Source organism: Oncorhynchus mykiss, chromosome 26 (assembly GCF_013265735.2).
Source record: "Oncorhynchus mykiss isolate Arlee chromosome 26, USDA_OmykA_1.1, whole genome shotgun sequence".
NCBI lineage: Eukaryota > Metazoa > Chordata > Actinopteri > Salmoniformes > Salmonidae > Oncorhynchus > Oncorhynchus mykiss.
In genome coordinates, this window is record NC_048590.1 from 34445689 (window position 1) to 34465463 (window position 19775).

The 19775-nt window shown below is 43.3% G+C and overlaps 1 protein-coding gene across 6 annotated transcripts in view; it reads right to left on the reverse strand.

The window, feature by feature from the left end:
- Positions 1 to 19775, reverse strand: part of LOC110506688 (DENN domain containing 2B) — a 73900-nt gene that overhangs the window by 27488 nt on the left and 26637 nt on the right. For 4 of the 6 annotated variants that reach the window (XM_021586486.2, XM_036963339.1, XM_036963340.1 and 1 more), the window contains exons 3-4: positions 10108 to 11400; positions 7611 to 7762 (exon numbers count right to left, since the gene is read on the reverse strand). In XM_021586486.2, the coding sequence (XP_021442161.2) occupies positions 7611 to 7762; positions 10108 to 11400 (1445 nt within the window). The remainder of the gene's footprint in view (positions 1 to 7610; positions 7763 to 10107; positions 11401 to 19775) is intronic. The other 2 variants (XM_036963342.1, XM_036963341.1) reach the window with 1 other exon arrangement.

The window sequence follows — 19775 nt, forward strand, 5'->3', positions numbered from 1 at the left end:
GAGAGAGGCTCCCCGTGGTGTAGCTCAGATCAAATAAGTCATGCAGGGGCCAGGTTAAATGTCACTCTCAGCTGGCTGCTACAATGCTCAAATGTACTGTCTCTTTAAACAGTTACTGTTGACCCAGGGCCCCGGAGGCCCCGCTGGCCCCTGACCGACTGCACTGTGCCGAGACTCCCGGACACTGGGCTGCTAGTGGTGAGTCATGGCCGGAGTATGCAGGCTGTCTGCTGCGGGAGGCGAAGGGGAGGAGCGGAGCGGGACATCCTCCTCCTCTCAGGTATCACACATCCTTTCAATGAGACTGTTGATGTAGAAATGTTCGCTCAACATTTCAGAGGTGTTGCACAAAGAGTTTTGGGTTTTTCCACTGCACACTGACGGGAATCTCACACAGCACTGCTTTCACTGATGTCACTTGGAAAAGGGCCAGCCAGCGTGTATAAAAACTTGTATAACACCACTGCCCATGTCCATCCAGACGTGTTCTGAGAATAGCATTTCAGCTGGGTCTGAAAAGGTTGTGAGAAAACGAAGGAACTGCACTAAAAAGGAAAACAGAGCCAGATGGTGTCGAAAGGCATGAGGGAAAAGACTTGCAGTGAAAGACGAGAATGAGTCTTACAACAGAGCTAGTGTCTGGTAAAAGAGACTACACTAAATCTATACTTCAGCATCTCAATGATGGAAGAGAATCCTATAAACGGAGGAACACCTTGAAGGCCAACGTTAAACTGTGATAAATGTATCTGTTAAAGGTATCTGTTTTGTTAAAAGGAGTTCATCATTTATTACCTATTTATGAACCATCTTAGTGAGATCATCAGAGCCTTCTGCCATGTCATACTGAAAATGAAATTCCAGTCAGACTGGGCTTTTGCCTCTTCCCTCCCTATGCATTATCAGAGCTGAGTGTAGCTGGGGCCATAAACCGAAAATGATTGAGACCGACCATACTTATCGCAGGCATTTTACTGATATTGTTGATTACGATAAGTAGCCTACTAGAGAAATATGAAGTTTGAAATGAAATAAGTTTACTAACTTGTGTGATTGTTAATTGGGCAATTGATGGCTACAGACTAGTAGTAGTTTATTTTTTTTACCCAATTTTTTCTCCCCAATTTCATGGTATCCAATTAGTAGTAGTTACATTCTTGTCTTATTGCTGCAACTCCTGTATGAACGGGAGAGGCGAAGGTCCGAAACACAACCCAACCTGCTTCTTGACACAATGCACATCCAACCCGGAAGCCAGCCGCACCAATGTGTTGGAAGAAACACTGTACACCAGGCAACCTGGTCAGCGTGCACTGCGTCAAACCCGCCACAGAAGTCGCTAATGCGCAATGAGACAAGGATATCCCTGCCGGCCAAACCCACCCTAACCCGGACGACACTTGGCCAATTGTGCGCCGCCCCATGGACCTCCCGGTCGCTCGAACCCAGAATCTCTGGTGGCACAGCTAGCACTGCGATACAGTGCCTTAGAGCACTGCGCCACCCGGGAGGCCAGTAGTAGTAGTTTTAAGGGTAATATGAAACAATGTACTGTGGTGCACATTAATGTATTAAACTATTGATATATTTATCGTTATCACATCAATTCAGGCAATTTATCGCGATATGGATATTTGCCTGTATGGCCCAGCTCTAGGGCTGGACTGACGGACGTCTCAGTGCTCTGGGACCACAATCAACTGAAGCAGAGTAATGACAGCCTGCTGGGATGATGATATGTCTCCCTGGCTTCTGACGCACTGGAGGGTACTAATCAACTGCTGTGGTTACTCACATCCAGAGTGGGCACACCACTCCTGACCTGGCTGCACACACACTGTGACTCGGCATCTGTTTACACAATAGGCTCTCTCTAGAGCGAGACAGAGGACAGACTATCTACACAATGTCAGGATGGGATTACCCCATAAAAGGGCTATGGACAGAATGTCCCTCGCCATCGAGTGGCTGCTACAGTGGCACCAGTCATTCATGTAATAAACAGAGATGTTCACGGGACCAAAACGGGCTTGAGATCTGTCTAAACGTTTGGTGGCACCACAAACCATGCTGTAACTGTACAGTGTACATCCTTCAGAGAAGGCTTGTGACCACATGGGCCAAATTATGCTCGGAGATGCACAGTATTTTTGGAATCTAAATAGTTTAACACTCATACCTCAAAAATGCTAAAAACTACAGTATACATTCAACTGTAAATTAAAGAGAAATGCCATACTGTATTCATCAGCATAAATCTATGTGAAATGTATGATTACATAGACAAAACAAAGCATCATTATTCCAGTCAGCAGATTCCAATGCAGTGTTAGAGCAGAGATAATCTGGCTCAGACAGACAGGCCAGGGAGGCTATCTTACCTCACCACCACCACTGTTGACATAATGATGTAAGAGAGACTTAGTTCAGCTTGGGGTTGATGATGCAGACATAATCCATTACTACTGAGTCACTGTTGTGTACATATCCTGATTCACCAGACAGGAAACCTATTCCCAGTGACGCTACGCCAATCAAACTATAGATTGTCATAATATAACCATTTATACCATAACACCATAATGAATCATGAATTTCATAACACAGGTGGCAGATGACTGATCTTCTCAAAGTACATTTTGACAGTTGCCAATTAGACATAAGAAACACTGACTTCAGACTGACTTCACTGGTGTCAGAATGAGAAGCCAGTGAATATTGGCAAATGTCCAGTCACTCAAGAATTCATTTGAGAGTATCTCATCAGAGAGACTTGAAAAGCTGCAATATGACTTAATGAAACGTGGCTGGATGATGACGATACGCACGTAGTACTCAGTGGATTCTCCATGCAGTGGCAGGATCGGACGGCAGCTTCGGGGAAGTCGAAAGGAGGAGTGTGTTTTTTTTCATAAATAACAACTGGTGTGCTGCTTCCAGTGAGAAGGAAATCTCTAGCTTTTGCTCACCTGATATAGAATACCTCATGGTTAGCTACAGACCCTTTTATCTACCAAGAGAGTTCTCATCTGTAATTATCACAGCTGTCTACATCCATCCACAAGCCAACACCACTCTGGCACTCAACTGTATGGAGCCATAAACAAACAAGTGGTTGGGTGGAGAATTAAAACCGTCCTACCTCACTTCTAGCAACACGTCTCCTGTGCCACTAATGGCACAAACTATAGACCACTTTTTTTCTACCAACAGAAATGCAAACAAGGCCCTCCCTCATCCTCCCTTTGGCAAATCTGACCATGACTCCATTTTCCTGCTTCCTGCTCAAACAGGAAGTACCAGTGATGCCCTTAATACGGAAGTTATTAGTTCTCAGAACATGCGCAGACCAGCTGGCAAGTGTCTTCACGGACATTTTCAATCTCTCCTTGTCCCAGTCTGTAATCCCAAAATGTTTCAAACTGACCACCATTGTCCCTGTTCCCAAGAGCTCCAATGTAATCTGCCTAATTGACTATCGCCCTGTAGCGCTCAAATCTGTAATTATGAAGTGCTTTGAAAGGCTGGTCATGAAAAACATCAACACCATCATCCCAGACACCCTACACCCACTCCAATTTGCATACCCCCTGACAGATCCACAGATGAAGCAATCACAATTGCACTTCCCACTACCCTCTTCCACCTGGACAGGAGGGAAAATGACTATGTGAGAATGCTGTTCATAGACTAGAGCTCAGTGTTCAACATCACATTCCACTCGAAGCTCATCACCAAGCTAGGGACCCTGGGACTGAACCACTCCCTCTGCAACTGGATCCTGGCTGACCCTCAACACCTGGGCCCCTCAGGGGTGTGTGCTTAATCCCCTCCTGTACTCCCTGTTCACCCACGACTGCGTGGTCACGCACAACTCCGACACCGTCACCAAGTTTGCTGACGACGCGACAGTGGTAGGCCTGATCATGGACGGCGATGAGACAGCCTACAGGAAGGAGGTCAGAGACTTAGCAGTGTGGTGCCAGGACAACAACGTCAGTAAAACCAAGGAGCTGATCGTAGACTAAAGGGGAAAGAGGGGAGAGCACACCCATATCCATGTTGACAGGGCTGTTGTGGAGCGGGTTGAGAGCTTCTAGTTCCTTGGTGTCCACATCACTAAGGACTTAACATGGTTCTCACACGCGCACACAGTTGTGAAGAGGGCATGGCAGCAATTCTTCCCCTCAGGAGGCTGAAAAGATTTGGCATTGGCCCTCGGATCCTCCAAATGTTCTACAGATGTAATATTGAGAGCATCTTGACTGGCTGCATCACTACTCTGTATGGCAAATGCACCACCCTTGAGCTCAAAGCGCTACAGAGGGTGATGCGGACAGCCCAGTACATCACAGGGGCCGAGCTCCCTGCCACCCAGGACCTCTATATCAGGCGGCGTCAGAGGAAGGCCTGAAAAATTACCAAAGACTCCCAAGCCATAGACTGTTCACTCTGCTACCGTCCGGCAAACGTACTGGAGCATTGACTCTCAGACCAACAGATCTACCCCCAAACCATAAGACTGCTAAATAGCCAGACTGCTAAATAGTAAATGAATGATACCTAAACTATCTGCACTGACTCTATCTTGCACCTACCTGCACTTGCACTAACCCTACGTACTAACCCTACGTACACACACACCATATACACACACTCACTAGACTATATATACACACACACTAGACTGTATATATATATATATATATATATATATATATATATATATACACACACCATATACACACTCACTAGACTATATATACATACACTCACTAGACTATATATACACACTCACTAGACTATATATATATATATATATATATATATATATATATATATATATACACACACACCATATACACACTCGCTAGAGTATATATATATACACACACTAACTAGACTATATATACACACCATATACACACTCACTAGACTATATATACACACTCACTAGACTATATATATACACACCATATACACAATCACTAGACTATATATACACACCATATACACACTCACTAGACTATATATACACACCATATACACATTCACAAGACTCTATATATGTAACAGTATAACTTTAGACCGTCCCCTCGCCCATACCCGGGCACGAACCAGGGACCCTCTGCACACATCAACAACAGTCACCCACGAAGCATCGTTACCCATCGCTCCACAAAAGTCGCAGCCCTTGCAGAGCAAGGGGATCCACTACTTCAAGGTCTCAGAGCAAGTGACGTCACCGATTGAAATGCTATTTAGCGCGCACCGCTAACTAAGCTAGCCGTTTCACATCTGTTACATACACCCACCATATACACACTCACTAGACTATATATATGCACTCACTAGACTATATATATGCACTCACTAGACTATATATACACACCATATACACACTCACTAGACTATATATACGCAGACCATATACACACTCACTCATATACACTACATTGACACTCCAACACAAAACCCACACACATTCACACACATACACACACTTTTACACTCATCATATGCTGCTGCTTCTCTGTTCTATATTTTAGTCTTATTATTAAGATCTATCATGATGACTCGTCACTTTACCCTGCCTTCATGTACATATCTACCTCAAATACCTCATACCTCTGCACATTGATCTGGTACTCATACTCCCTGTATATAACTCCATTCTTGTGTAGTTTATTTTATTCCTCGTGTTACTATTTTTAGTTTATTTTTAAAATTCTGAAATGATGGGAAGGGCTCGTAAGCAAGGATTTCACAGTAAAGTCTACACCAGTAGTATCCAGCGCATGTAGCAAATGTTATTTTATTTTGAGAAGAATCTTTATTTAATGTACTCATTGTCAGTGGGCTACTGCCTCAGACAGCTATGATCTCCTCACATAGTTGATTAAATGCTTCGAGAAGGGCTGTGTGTGTCTGAGTCCAAAGTGTCTGGGCTGCTACACGTTGAAATACGAGCGGAGAGGGACTAGAACATGGCTTATCTCCCACTGCTGTAGCTGCTGCCTCCAACGGAACATCTGACCTGTAAACCGCTGCTTAGCGGTGGTGGAGACTGCCATTCCATGCTGTGATCAGAGCCAGCTAGGCCTATTTCAGACTGGAGCAGCCAGGATCACTGGGGAGGGACAGCTCACAGAGGCAATGTATTTCTCTGTAACTAATCATCATTCAGCCAAAATGCCTTCGACCGCATCGCCTATTCCATACTCGAGGTGTTCGACCAGCGAACAATGGACTCTTTGTTAGGGTACGCATGAAAGTCCCCCGGGTCCCCTCGCGGCCACCGATTCATGCTCTGCCTGGAACCAATGGTCATCTTCAGAGACTGAATAAAACGCCATAGAGGATGAATTGAGGAAGAGAGTCAACCATGTATGAGGGAGAAATATGGCCATTACAGTTAATTTGACCCATGTGCTTGCAAAATAAAATGCTCAAAGGTTACAAACATATGTCAACAAACACTCAATCTCTAATTTCCAACTAAAAACATGTCAGCCCCCATTCTTTTACTGGGTCTCACATTCAAGCCTGATGAGCAGGAAGGACATTTATAGTGGAGGGGCCGAGAATGGCCGGGCGAAACGTGACAGACATTGCTGCCACATGAAGCACCGCAGGAGAACCAGCCTTTTCACTGTCCACAGTCCTCAGGACGTTTACTACTGGAAAGGAATTTGGCATACATTTGTACTTTGTCACCCTCAATACAGAGAATTTATAGTTGGTCTTGCTTATATTGTAGTTTTCCATGTTACTAAAATTATCAAGAGGTCAAAAGTCCTTGTTGGAGGATAGATATTCCCCCAATTTTGTGAAAACAATTCCTTGTGAGACTGTCGAACACTTGGTTTATGTGAAATTAGCTTTAGTGCTAGGTCTGGGCTTTAGCTGAGGCATATCAAGTTGACACTTTCCCAAGCCACAGAGTAATCTTACAATTTAATCCTTTGTCTCAAGGAATGGCCTGATAATGAAGAGTGAGTGATGATCATATTTTCTTTACATAACCATACAGGGCTGAATAAACATAAAGCAGGAATATAAAGTATAAATCTAGCATTGATTTTTGAAAAGCCCTGAGAGTTTTTCAGTCAGCTAATTGGGACTGTCCAATAGAAAGCAGATGGGGTATAAATGTACCCCATGACTGTCAAATTCCTTTTAACCAGGGGAAGGCCAGCTAGCAATATATAACCCATCTGTTGTTGCTGGCTCCCACATAACCATTGTCTGGAGACAGACACACAGAGCTTTCAGCATATAAAGAAATACTTGTTATCAGTCCATAACAATTCGGAGTTGATGGTGAAACCAGAAAGCAGCACACATCTTCATGCCATCCTTCAGAATAAAGACAATCCAGTCTACTTGGCAGCTGAGAGTGTGAGGATATGAGAGAGTGACCAACAATCAGAACTCTCTAGAAATTTACCAAGTGTGTGAAAGGATTTTGGAATTACTACTTGCATCAACAGTCACTAACAGAGTTTGGCTTTCACAATCCTGGTTATTCACTGAATTACAATGCATCAGTAAGTGTCCCAGGTCAGGCTGAGTTATCCTCAGCTATCCAGACACAGATGCATTCTTACCCACTATGTCCTCATAGGCGTTCTCCTCTAAAGTGCTTTTGGAGCTGGGCCGGCTGCTGCTGCGGGTCTCTGTGGAAACAGTGCCATTCTCTGTGTGAGAGGACGGGTACGAGGAGGCCAGGCTGGCAGCATCCTCCAACTCACATGACTCCCTGGAGAGAGAGTCAGAAAGAGAGAGAGAGAGAGAGAGAGAGAGAGAGAGAGAGAGAGAGACAGAAATAGAGAGAGAGAGTCAGAAAGAGAAAGTTAGGGGATTGATATAGGGAGAATCACAGAGAGGATAAGAGGGAGGAAAGTGAATGGGAAGAAGGGAAAGATGGGAAGAAACAAGAAACAGGAAGGGAGGATGAAAAAAGCAGAACATAATATGGTATTTAATCATGTATGGCTGTGTGCTGAGACAGTGGAGAGGAGAACTGCAGTCCAGAGAGTCTGGATCATTCCATCCTGACATCCTCTACTGGCCGATTACAATCAACGAGGACCACCTGAGAGGATGAAAGCCACTGTTCCAAGGAGACCCAAATATGCCTCATCCCTCAACAGCCCTCTATGAAGCTGCCAATTATAGAGAGAGAGAGAGAGAGAGAGAGAGAGAGAGAGAGAGAGAGAGAGAGAGAGAGAGAGAGAGAGAGAGAGAGAGAGAGACCTGGAACACTGGTTCAGAGAACCACTAAACTAATGACAGCAACACTACACTGACAGCAACATGTGCTCCAATCACAAAGTAATTTCCTGTATATTTACCACCAACCCCTCCATTAGATCAGTGAGTTCACGCCTGCTATCCTGCTGTCCTGCACCATTGATGGCTCATGGCTTTTAAACATGCTCTGAAATTGCGTCTGCCGCAGGAATGTTAAACACTGACTCCAAGTCAGGGACATTAAAGGATCTCCTCCTCCTCTCCGCTCATCAAGAGGATCTGGCAAGGCCCTGCCCTCAGTCATTGGCCTAAACAAGTTGTGCTCTGAAGGCAATTTAAAGGGGGATAAAGAACGAGGGCAATAAACAATATTAAGTGTTGCAGAAAGACAACAGGCTAATAGCTGCCTGTACTGCACAGCTCTATAGCAACATAATGAAGAAGGATGAGGAGGCACACTGGGAACCTTGGGATGTCCACTGGCAAGACAACATACTGTAGGCCTTTGCTAAATAACAGGCATGATATAAGAAGAATTACAGTCCTGTTTTGATGTAAGAGTGACTTGGAACGTTGTTGAAAAGCTGTTGGATTTCAACAATTGATGGTCTTGGACATGAACAGTTTGGCTGGAGCTGAGCAGTGATATTTAAGGATGTTCTAATTCAACCATTATTACAGTACACTGTGTTATAGACATTTACAGTAATACTTTGTTTCTCACGGACAGCAGACGTTCGTTACCTGGCCTTATACTAAGATACACAATGCCCTGTCTAAAGTAGTTGACATTTGAAATTTGTTTTATATTGCAATTAGGCTACTTAATGTTTGTTCAATGAAAGACTGACATTATTACAAAAGAACACTGGAAAAACAGCAGAAACTCAATTTAACATATTCCATTTCAATGGCAACATTCTAGACAAATCAAATTAGAAAAAACAGAAAAACAAAAGCCATGAACAATATCAATAGAACAATGTGATCCTCTTCATATGAAGCCAAAAATACCGTCTTTCTAATGCAGGAAAACATTGAGGCCTTGAGAAAATTAACAGCAGATTCAATATTTATATGCTTACTATCAAGTGCTGAACAGAAATGGCAGACCATTTCAGTGAGCAGCATCACTAAAAGTGAGTGAGGCCACTCTACTGTCTATCTGACTACAGCCAGAACTGTAGTCAGATAGATACCCTTGAACACCAACAAAGTAAAGCTTGGTCTATGATCCTTACCCCCGTAAAAACATTCTCAGGACATGTTAAAGACATTTACAAATCCAAGACAAATAAATGTTCTAGCCGTCCATGTGCAACTCTCAGAAAGGAACTAAACAAATTCACTGCCTCTGTTTTTACTGCAGCCTGCAGGACCTATGTTTTGTTTTGCAGCTCCATAAATCAGCATCTCCTGTTCGCCATGTTGTTTGATCAGCATGGCTGATTCTGAGGGGGAGGGAGGTCCCGGGGGATGAGATACACATGTTTTACTGTCTGAGAATGCACTAAACACAACACAAAAACATCAGTTCACTGAACCGTGGACTTACTGACACATGCCATAACAACAAAAGACTACACTTAGAACAGAATGTGCTATTTAGAACCTTAAAGAGTTCTTCGGCTATCCTCATAGGAAAACACTTTGAAGAACCCTTTTTGGTTGCAGGTAGAACACTTTTGGTTCCAGGTAGAAAGAACCCTTTCTACAGAGGGTTCTACACGGAACCTAAACGGATTCTAACTGGAACCAAAACAGGTTCTCCTATGGGGACAGCCGGATAACCTATTATAAACCCTTTTTTCTAAGAGTGTACACGTCTAGAGGTGACGTGACTATTCTCACCTGTCCTGGAGTCTCTTGGGGGAGCCCCAGTCCTTCGTCAGATTTTGCGTCATGTTGGGTGCGGGGGTGGTGGGCAGCAGGGGTGGTGACTCCTCAGAAGCACTGCAAGGAGGTAGTCCGTTGCTTGGCGACGTGCCCTTGTGGTTGGCGTCGTACTCAAAGGTGCGTTTAGGTTTGGGCAGGGGGTTGACTGGCATGCCCTCCGGTGTCTGTTGACAGGGGGGCTCTGGGCTCTCGGTCTCTGACCGGGTTGAGCTCACACTAAACCTCTGTCTGGAGAGTTTATCAGAGGCCGGCAGGGCGTCTGGTTCTGTGACCACGGAACATATACTGCTGCGTTTACTGGTGCCCCTACTGTCCAAGTCCTCGACCCCACCTATCATAACACACTTCTGTCTCGTTTTGTCTGGTGCATAGCAGTTACTAAGATACCGGGGTGGCTGGCTGGGGCTCTCCTTCAGCACCTTCTCAATCTTTTGTATCCGATTGAGTACAGCAGACGTTTCCTTCCGAGTAGACAGGGAGCTCAGGAATAACGCAGAGGAGTCGGTCTTTCCTGGCCTCTTCTGGAAGCGGCCCAGACACTCACGGTCTGAGGCTGCCTCCTCTTCCTCTGTCTCTGGATAGGAGCACTCGGAGAAAGCTTTACTCATCCTCCGGATGCTCTTGAAGTCAAAGGTCTTCTCACTGCAAGGTGAGGAGAGGAGGCTGGGGCAGCCCTCGCTGCCACCCACACGCTCACCTACAGGCCTCTTCTCCAGACACAGGCTCATCCTAGGCAGAGCCACCCTCCTGCACTCCCATTCTGAGATCTTCTTACGGATGGCCACAGAGGATGCCCCTGACACAGGGCGGCTGAGAGAGAGGGTGCGCTTGTGGCTGTGGTTGGATGAAGGTCCCAAGGAGAGGGTGCTCCAGCTCAGTGGACCACCACTCAGTCCACCCCCCCCAGGAAAGTCCTCCTGTTTCTGGTTCTCTTTCTGCTCCTCCTGGCCCCCCTGGGCCTCCTGACACACCTGAGCCCCACCAGAGGGCTTGTAGATGGAGAGCTTGTTGTCCAAGCAGCTAATGCTCTTCGACTTGGTAAGTCGGCTCTGGGACAGTAAGTCACAGGATAGGGAGGCTCCACTACAGAGGCTAGCGGTCTTGCTGCTCCAGCCGGCCCGGCCCAAGAGTCTGCCGTCTGTTTTGACGTATCTGACGTGCTGCCTGTTGTCCTCGCTGTCGCTGAGCGGGGTGTGGTACCGCCCCTGTGTGGCAGAAAGAATGGGGGGTGGGGACGCAGACTGGCACCTGGAATGAGAGTGGGGGGGGAAACATCATGATACCATTCCTTACAACGTTACTTTATTTGCTCCCAAATACCAAAATAATAATTTAGCTCACTAAACAGCTCGGAAGAGTCTGGCGCTGAGAGCTGCTGTGAATTCCTCTCAACACTGTTGACTGCACATTGAGAGAAACTAGGCGTGGAATACCAGTGGTTACCTCAGGTGTGTTCAGCTTACCAGTGGGAGTTTAATCATAGCAGCTAAAGTTTACAGGGCAACAGAAGGAGAAAAAACTCTCTCTTTAGAGAAGAAAGAAAAGAAAGGAAAACCCTTCATTGCCAGAATGTATTTCTAAGATAATGGGCAACATGAAAACTTTGACCACTCGTGAAATAACCGATGGAAAATACCCAGTAATGTGACATAACTTTGGCAGTACGGGATCCCTGTTCGACGCCAAAGCAAATACATATCTACAGTAAAAATGCATGCGTGGATTTTTCCACATAATTAAAATGATTTGGGTAGAATGTATGCATGTAGACGCCACACACAAAGCCATAGGAATACACCACGCTGAGAGACAGATGAGACGCTCTTAGGTCTTACCTTCATCAGCAGCTTACCACACTAGTCCTGGGAGAGTTGTCTGTGTTTCCTGATGCTAACAGCTAACAATCTCACAGAGGACATCGGCCCGGCCCCTGGCTCATTACAGACTGGTCCATTGTTCACCTAACACCGCCACTAACGCGACGCTGCTTCTGCTCAATGCTGAGAAATGTGGATAAAACACCCTGCTGCTGACCTCATTTGGGCTTTTCACAGAGAGAAACACACTCTTTCTCACCCATCTCTGACTCTTCCGTTTCTACCCCACTCAGAAGACTTTGGGAACTTTCTGGACTTGGCTCCTGACTGAGGCTTGCGAAACCCAAGGCGGTGGTGGGGATCTGATGTCACAGCTAGCAACGGTTAGAATAACAAGTGTGAGCTGAGCTGGGCTGGGCTGGGACAAGGAGGTGATGGCTGTGATCAGAGGTGCAGGTTGGGACAGATCTCTTCACACCTCTGGGCTCTGTCTTTCACACGGGGGTGGGGACTACTGGGGAGAGAGCTGTACAGCACCTGATCACCTGCGGGCCAATGTCAGACTGTCTGACTCACTGTGTCAGTGACCTAACTCCTCCTCAAATCAAATCAAATGTTATTGGTCACATACACATGGTTAGCAGATGTTAACGCGAGTGTAGAGAAATGCTTGTGCTTCTAATTCCGACCGTGCAGTAATATCTAACAAGTAATCTAACAATTTCACAACAACTACCTTATACACACACAACTGTAAAGGAATGAATAAGAATTTGTACATATAAATACATGGATGAGCGATGGCTGTGCGGCATAGGCAAGATGCAGTAGATGGTATAGAATACAGTATATACATATGAGATGAGTAATGTAGGGTTTGTAAACATTATATAAAGTGCCATTGTTTAAAGTGACTAGTGATACATTTATTACATCCAATTTTTAATTATTAAAGTGGCTAGAGATTTGAGTCAAAATGTTGTCAGCAGCCACTCATTGTTAGTGATGGCTGTTTAACAGTCTGATGGCCTTGAGATAGAAGCTGTTTTTCAGTCTCTCGGTCCCAGCTTTGATGCACCTGTACTGACCTCGCCTTCTGGATGATAGCAGGGTGAACAGGCAGTGGCTCGGTGGTTGTTGTCCTTGATTATATTTTTGGCCTTCCTGTGACATCGGGTGGTGTAAGTGTCCTGGAGGGCAGGTAGTTTGCCCCCAGTGATGCGTTGTGCAGACCTCACTACCCTCTGGAGAGCCTTACGGTTGTGGGCAGAGCAGTTGCCATACCAGGCGGTGATACAGCCCGACAGGATGCTCTCAATTGTGCATCTGTAAAAGTTTGTGAGTGTTTTTGGTGACAAGCCAAATTTCTTCAGTCTCCTGAGGTTGAAGAGGTGCTGTTGCGCCTTCTACACCACTCTGTCTGTGTGGGTGGACCATTTCAGTTTGTCCGTGATGTGTACGCCGAGGAACTTAAAACTTTCCACCTTCTCCACTACTGTCCCGTCGATGTGGATAGGGGGGGTGCTCCCTCTGCTGTTTCCTGAAGTCCACGATCATCTCCTTGACGTTGAGTGTGAGGTTATTTTACTGACACCACACTCCGAGGGCCCTCACCTCCTCTCTGTAGGCCGTCTCGTCGTTGTTGGTAATCAAGCCTACCACTGTAGTGTCATCTGCAAACTTGATGATTCCTGACAAATTGATGATTCCTGACAAACTGCTATGTCCAAGTGGCCTGCCTCCTCAAACAATCCAAATTGTACATTCTAAATTCTAAACAAGCATTACGGGTTCAAATCCAGTAGAGTTGACAGAACACACCTATTCTTAGGCCCCTAAAGTCTGTTTGGAAAGCAGGAAAGGTTTTGTCATTATAGCAACAGCCCAAAGAAGTGAAGGAAACTGCAAGATAGGTAAAGTTAGGTATCAACTAAAGAACGCCCTTTAAAGCTTGATTAAGCCATAACGTAAATATAATAAATGAAATGGACCAGTTCAATAGCATTACTGAACTGTACACATATTAAGGTAAATGGGGTCAGTTCAATAGCATTACTGAACTGTACACATATTAAGGTAAATGGGGTCAGTTCAATAGCATTACTGAACTGTACACATATTAAGGTAAATGGGGTCAGTTCAATAGCATTACTGAACTGTACACATATTAAGGTAAATGGGGCCAGTTCAATAGCATTACTGAACTGTACACATATTAAGGTAAATGGGGTCAGTTCAATAGCATTACTGAACTGTACACATATTAAGGTAAATGGGGTCAGTTCAATAGCATTACTGAACTGTACACATATTAAGGTAAATGGGGTCAGTTCAATAGCATTACTGAACTGTACACATATTAAGGTAAATGGGGTCAGTTCAATAGCATTACTGAACTGTACACATATTAAGGTAAATGGGGTCAGTTCAATAGCATTACTGAACTGTACACATATTAAGGTAAATGGACCAGTTCAATAGCATTACTGAACTGTACACATATTAAGGTCAAAATATTTACATTTCCCATACTCAACATACACAGAGTTCTTCAGCTGTCCCATAGGAGAACCCTTTTTGGTGCAAGGTAGAACCTTTTTGGTTCCAGGTAAAACCTTTTTGGTTCCAGGTAAAACCTTTTTGGGTTCTATGTAGTACTCTCTGTGGAAAGGGTTCTAAGAGTGTAGGGTAGGCCTATTATAGAACAAATAACAATATGAGGGACAAAGGGTTCTAAGAATGTAGGGTAGACCTATTATAGAACAAATAACAATATGAGGGACAATACAGTGCCTTCGGAAAGTATTCATACCCCTTGACTTATTCCACATTTTGTTGTGTTACAGCCTGAATTCCAAATGGATTACATAGATGTTTTTTCTCACCCACAATACCCCATAATGACAAAGTGAAAACATGTTTTTAGACATTTTTGCAAATTTATTGAAATGAAATGCAGAAATGTCTCATTTACATAAGTATTCACACCTCTGAGTCAATACTTTTTTAGAAGCACCTTTAGCAGCGATTACAGCTGCCATTACAGCTTAGAGTCTTTCTGGGTGAGTCTCTAAGAGCTTCCACACTTGGATTGTGCAACATTTGCACATTATTCTTTTCAAAATGCTTCAAGCTCTGTCAAATTGGTTGTTGATCATTGCTAGACAACCATTTTCAGGTATTACCATAGATTTCAAGTAAATTTAAGTCAAAACTGTAACTCGGTCACTCAGGAACATTCACTGTCTTGGTAAGTAACTCCAGTGTAGATTTGGCCTTGTGTTTTAGGTTGTTGTCCTGCTGAAAGGTGAATTAATTTTCCAGTGTCTGATGGAAAGCAGACTAAACCAGGTTTTCCCCTAGGATTTTGCTTGTACTTAAGCTTCATTCCATTTATTTTTTTATCCTGAAGAACTTCCCAGTCCGGAATGATTACACGCATACCCATAACATGATGCAGCCACCACTATGCTTGAAAATATGGAGAGTGGTACTCAGCAATGTGCTGTATTGGATTTGACCCAAACTTAATCTGTATTCTGGGCAAAAAGGTAATTGCTTTGCCACATTTTTTTGCAGTATTACTTTAGTGCCTTGTTGCAAACACGATGCATGTTTTGGAATATTTTTATTCTGTACAGGCTTCCTTCTTTTCACTCTGTCAATTAGATTTGTTTTGTGGAGTAACTACAATGTTGTTGATCAATCCTCAGTTTTCTCCTATCACAGCCATTAAACTCTGTAAATGTTTTAAAGTTGGTGAAATCCCTGAGCGGTTTCCTTCCTCTCCGGTGACTGAGTTAGGAAGGAAGGACGCCTGTATCTTTGTATTGACTGGGTGTATTGATACAACATCCAAAGTCCAATTAATACATTTTCCATGCGCAAAGGGGCATTCAGTGTCTGCTGTTTTTATTTGTACCCATCTACCAATAGGTGCCCTTATTTTGCGAAGCATTGGAAAACCTCACTGGTCTTTGTGGTTGAATCTGTTTGAAATTCACTGCTCGACTGAGGGACCTTTCAGATAATTGTATGTGTGGGGTACAGAGATGAGGTAGTCATTAAAAATCATGTTAAACACTATTATTGCAGACAGAGTGAGTCCATGCAACTTATTAAGTGCATTTTTACTCCTGAACTTATTTAAGCTTGCCATAACAAAGGGGTTGAATACTTATTGACTCAAGACATTTCAGCTTTTCATTTTTAAATCATTTGTAAACATTTCTGAAAAGATAATTCCACTTTAACATTATGGGGTATTGTGTAGGACAGTGACAAAAACAATCTCAATTTGATCCATTTGAAATTCACGCTGCACTGCAACAAAATGTGAAAAAAGTCTAGGGGTGTAAATACTTTCTGAAGGCAGTGTATGATACTCCACTAAAATGGCTCCTGGTAAGTGAGTTAACCAGTGGAACTTGACAGATTAACCCAAACCATCAATCAGCATGTAGGAACAGTGCCATAGGGATGTACAGTATGTATGAGAACCAGATCACTACAGATTATCTCTGAGGGTCTACTGTATCTAATTTATCCAGTTGAAACTGCGTGGTTTCTCATAATGAGGTAGAGAGGAGTGAAACTAGCCCCACATGCCTGGTTTGGACCTGGGGGTTGGACTCAGGATTCACTCTCATTAAACCCAGTCCAGAGGCTGGACTCATAGGTTCAGTTTCCTGGACACGGTTTAAATCTAGTCCAGGACCATAATGAGCAGTGTCCTGGATGAAGCTATTCATACATCATCGTTTTACAGAATAGTGCTAGCTAGATCATGTTCCAGTTGACTGTGGTAAAAGTCCAAAGTTATGTCCAATTATCCAATGTGTTTAAAACGGAAACATATGCGATATGGTTTCAAGGGAAAGCAAATGGATAAAGACCAAACACGGGTGAAAATAGCAAGAGGACGGATTACTTTTAGTTACCAACATTCTCAAGGTTGAACCCCATTGATCAGTTCTGTAATTAATCTACCTTTAGTTTTGATTTGCCACATTAATTTGTAAGAATATGTCTAGAAAGCATTTTGATGGAGCAATGTTCAACATTAGCTTCTGCTGGGGAAACATTATTGCTAATGGCCTTTAAATCAAACTGTACGGTATATATCCACAGTATTGCTCCAAATGCACATTATATACTGAACAAAAATATAAACGCATCATGTAAAGTGTTGGTCCCATGTTTCATGAGCATAAATCAAAGATCCCAGAAATTTTCCATATGCACAAAAAGCTTATTTCGCACACATTTTGTGCACAAATTTGTTTACATCCCTGTTAGTGAGCATTTCTACTTTTCCAATTTAATCCATCCACCTGACAGGTGTAGCATTTAAAGAAGCTGATTAAACAGCACAATCATTACACAGGTGCACCTTGTGCTGGGGACAATAAAAGGCCACTCTAAAATGTGCAGTTTTGTCACACAACAATGCCACATATGTTTTGAAGGAGCGTGCATTTGGCATGCTAACTGCAGGAATGTCCACAAGTGTCACACCCTGACCATAGAGAGCCCTTGTTTCTCTATGGTGTAGTAGGTCAGGGCGTGACTAGGGGGTATTCTAGTTTATAATTTCTATGTTGGTGTTTTGTATGACTCCCAATTAGAGGCAGCTGGTTGTCTCTAGTCGGGGATCATATTTAAGTAGCTATTTTTTCCACCTGTGTGTTGTGGTATATTGTTTTGTGTTTGTGCCTGTACACCACCTAGTCATGTTTAGCTGTTTGTTTATTTGATTTATTTGTTTTTTGCTTTAGTTTCACTTTTCAATAAATATGTGGAACTCAACATCCGCTGCGCCTTGGTCCCGTTCTTACAACAACCATGAAAACAAGAGCTGTTGCCAGATAATGTAATGTTCATTTCTCTACCATAAGCTGCCTCCAAAACTCATTTAGAGAATTTGGTAGTAAGTCCAACCAACCTCACAACTGCAGACCACATGCAACCATGCCAACCCAGGACCTCCACATCCGAATCCACAGAAAAACACAACCCAATTCACAAATACTGACTTATAAACCACTATGAGATGGAATCAAATGTGAGTGACTGTGCATATCAATAAACACTGTAAAGTGTATAAATGTGGCATATGCTTATGACAGTCCCACTGCAATGTATGGTGCAATGATGTCTTGCAACAAAGAGTCCTACCAGACCGTTGTATGGCAGTGCAAATTCAGTGTCCTCCAAGGAAAAGGAAAAATAACTCTTCACATGCAAATCTACTTACGGATGTCCTGGGTTCGGGTGGCTCGCCATCCTTGGTAGAACTGAATCCATACTCAAAAAAACGGACTTGTTTTACAAACAGGATCACACAATATATATACCATGAGTACCTTTCATATAAACATTAATATAGCTCTTAGCTTTAATCTCTTACAGGAATTCTTTACAGTTTAACTATAGCACCAGGCTCACATGAACTGAACAATAATCTAGGGTGGGCAAATGGAAAGTACTAGTGCTTACACCTTTACACCATTTCTTATAAAGTAATCTAAAACATAACTGTGTACCAACATGGATTATGATAATAGCTAATCACATTTTTTAAAAGTATGAAAACTAAAATAGTTTACCATGAAGGATTAGCATGATCACTAATGTTTGCTATTTAAATTGATCGATAGCTGAGCTAGCCTAAATGTTAACGGCTTGTGCGTATGCTTGGTTCAGTATGAACACGCACAAAATGCTAGCAATAGTTTAGCTAGCCTAATCGCTAGCGGCTCGTTCTCCTTATTAAACCTAACCAAATCCCGGGGTCAATCTTTCCCTCAACCCCTTCACAGTACGTTCGGATAGATAAGTGAGTGTTAATATCTGGTTTTGTCTTTTTAGTTCAGTTTTATACAACTTCTCACAACGATTTGAAACTTCTTCCATAGAATAGTTCTATTCCATAGAATATAACTTTTCTTCCATAGAATGGCGGTAGCTCTTCACGTTTCGTTCTAGCTCCTTTTCAACATGTTGGAGCCCACTGGTGTAGAACGTGAGGTTTGGAGAGGGACTAAGAGAGAGTATTGAGTTGTGATTGGATCAAAATAAACTGCTCGTCATGCAGCTTCTGACAGATGATTTGTAATAGCTGTAAACTTTTAAATATTACACAATATAATATGTGATTGGTTACTGGAATCTCACTAGTAACAATTGTCACACCCTGATCTGTTTCACATGTCCTTGTGATTGTCTCTACCCCCCTCCAGGTGACGCCCATCTTCCCCATTATCCCCTGTGTATATACAGTGGGGCAAAAAAGTATTTAGTCAGCCACCAATTGTGCAAGTTCTCCCACTTAAAAAGATGAGAGAGGCCAGTAATTTTCATCATAGGTACACTTCAACTATGACAGACAAAATGAGAAACAAAATCCAGAAAATCACATTGTAGGATTTTTTATGAATTTATTTGCAAATTATAGTGGAAAATAAGTATTTGGTCACCTACAAACAAGCAAGATTTCTGGCTCTCACAGACCTGTAACTTCTTCTTTAAGAGGCTCCTCTGTCCTCCACTCGTTACCTGTATTAATGGCACCTGTTTGAACTTGTTGTCAGTATAAAAGACACCTGTCCACAACAGTCACACTCCAAACTCCACTATGGCCAAGACCAAAGAGCTGTCAAAGGACACCAGAAAAAAAAAATTGTAGACCTGCACCAGGCTGGGAAGACTGAATCTGCAATAGGTAAGCAGCTTGGTTTGAAGAAATCAACTGTGGGAGCAATTATTAGGAAATGGAAGACATACAAGACCACTGATAATCTCCCT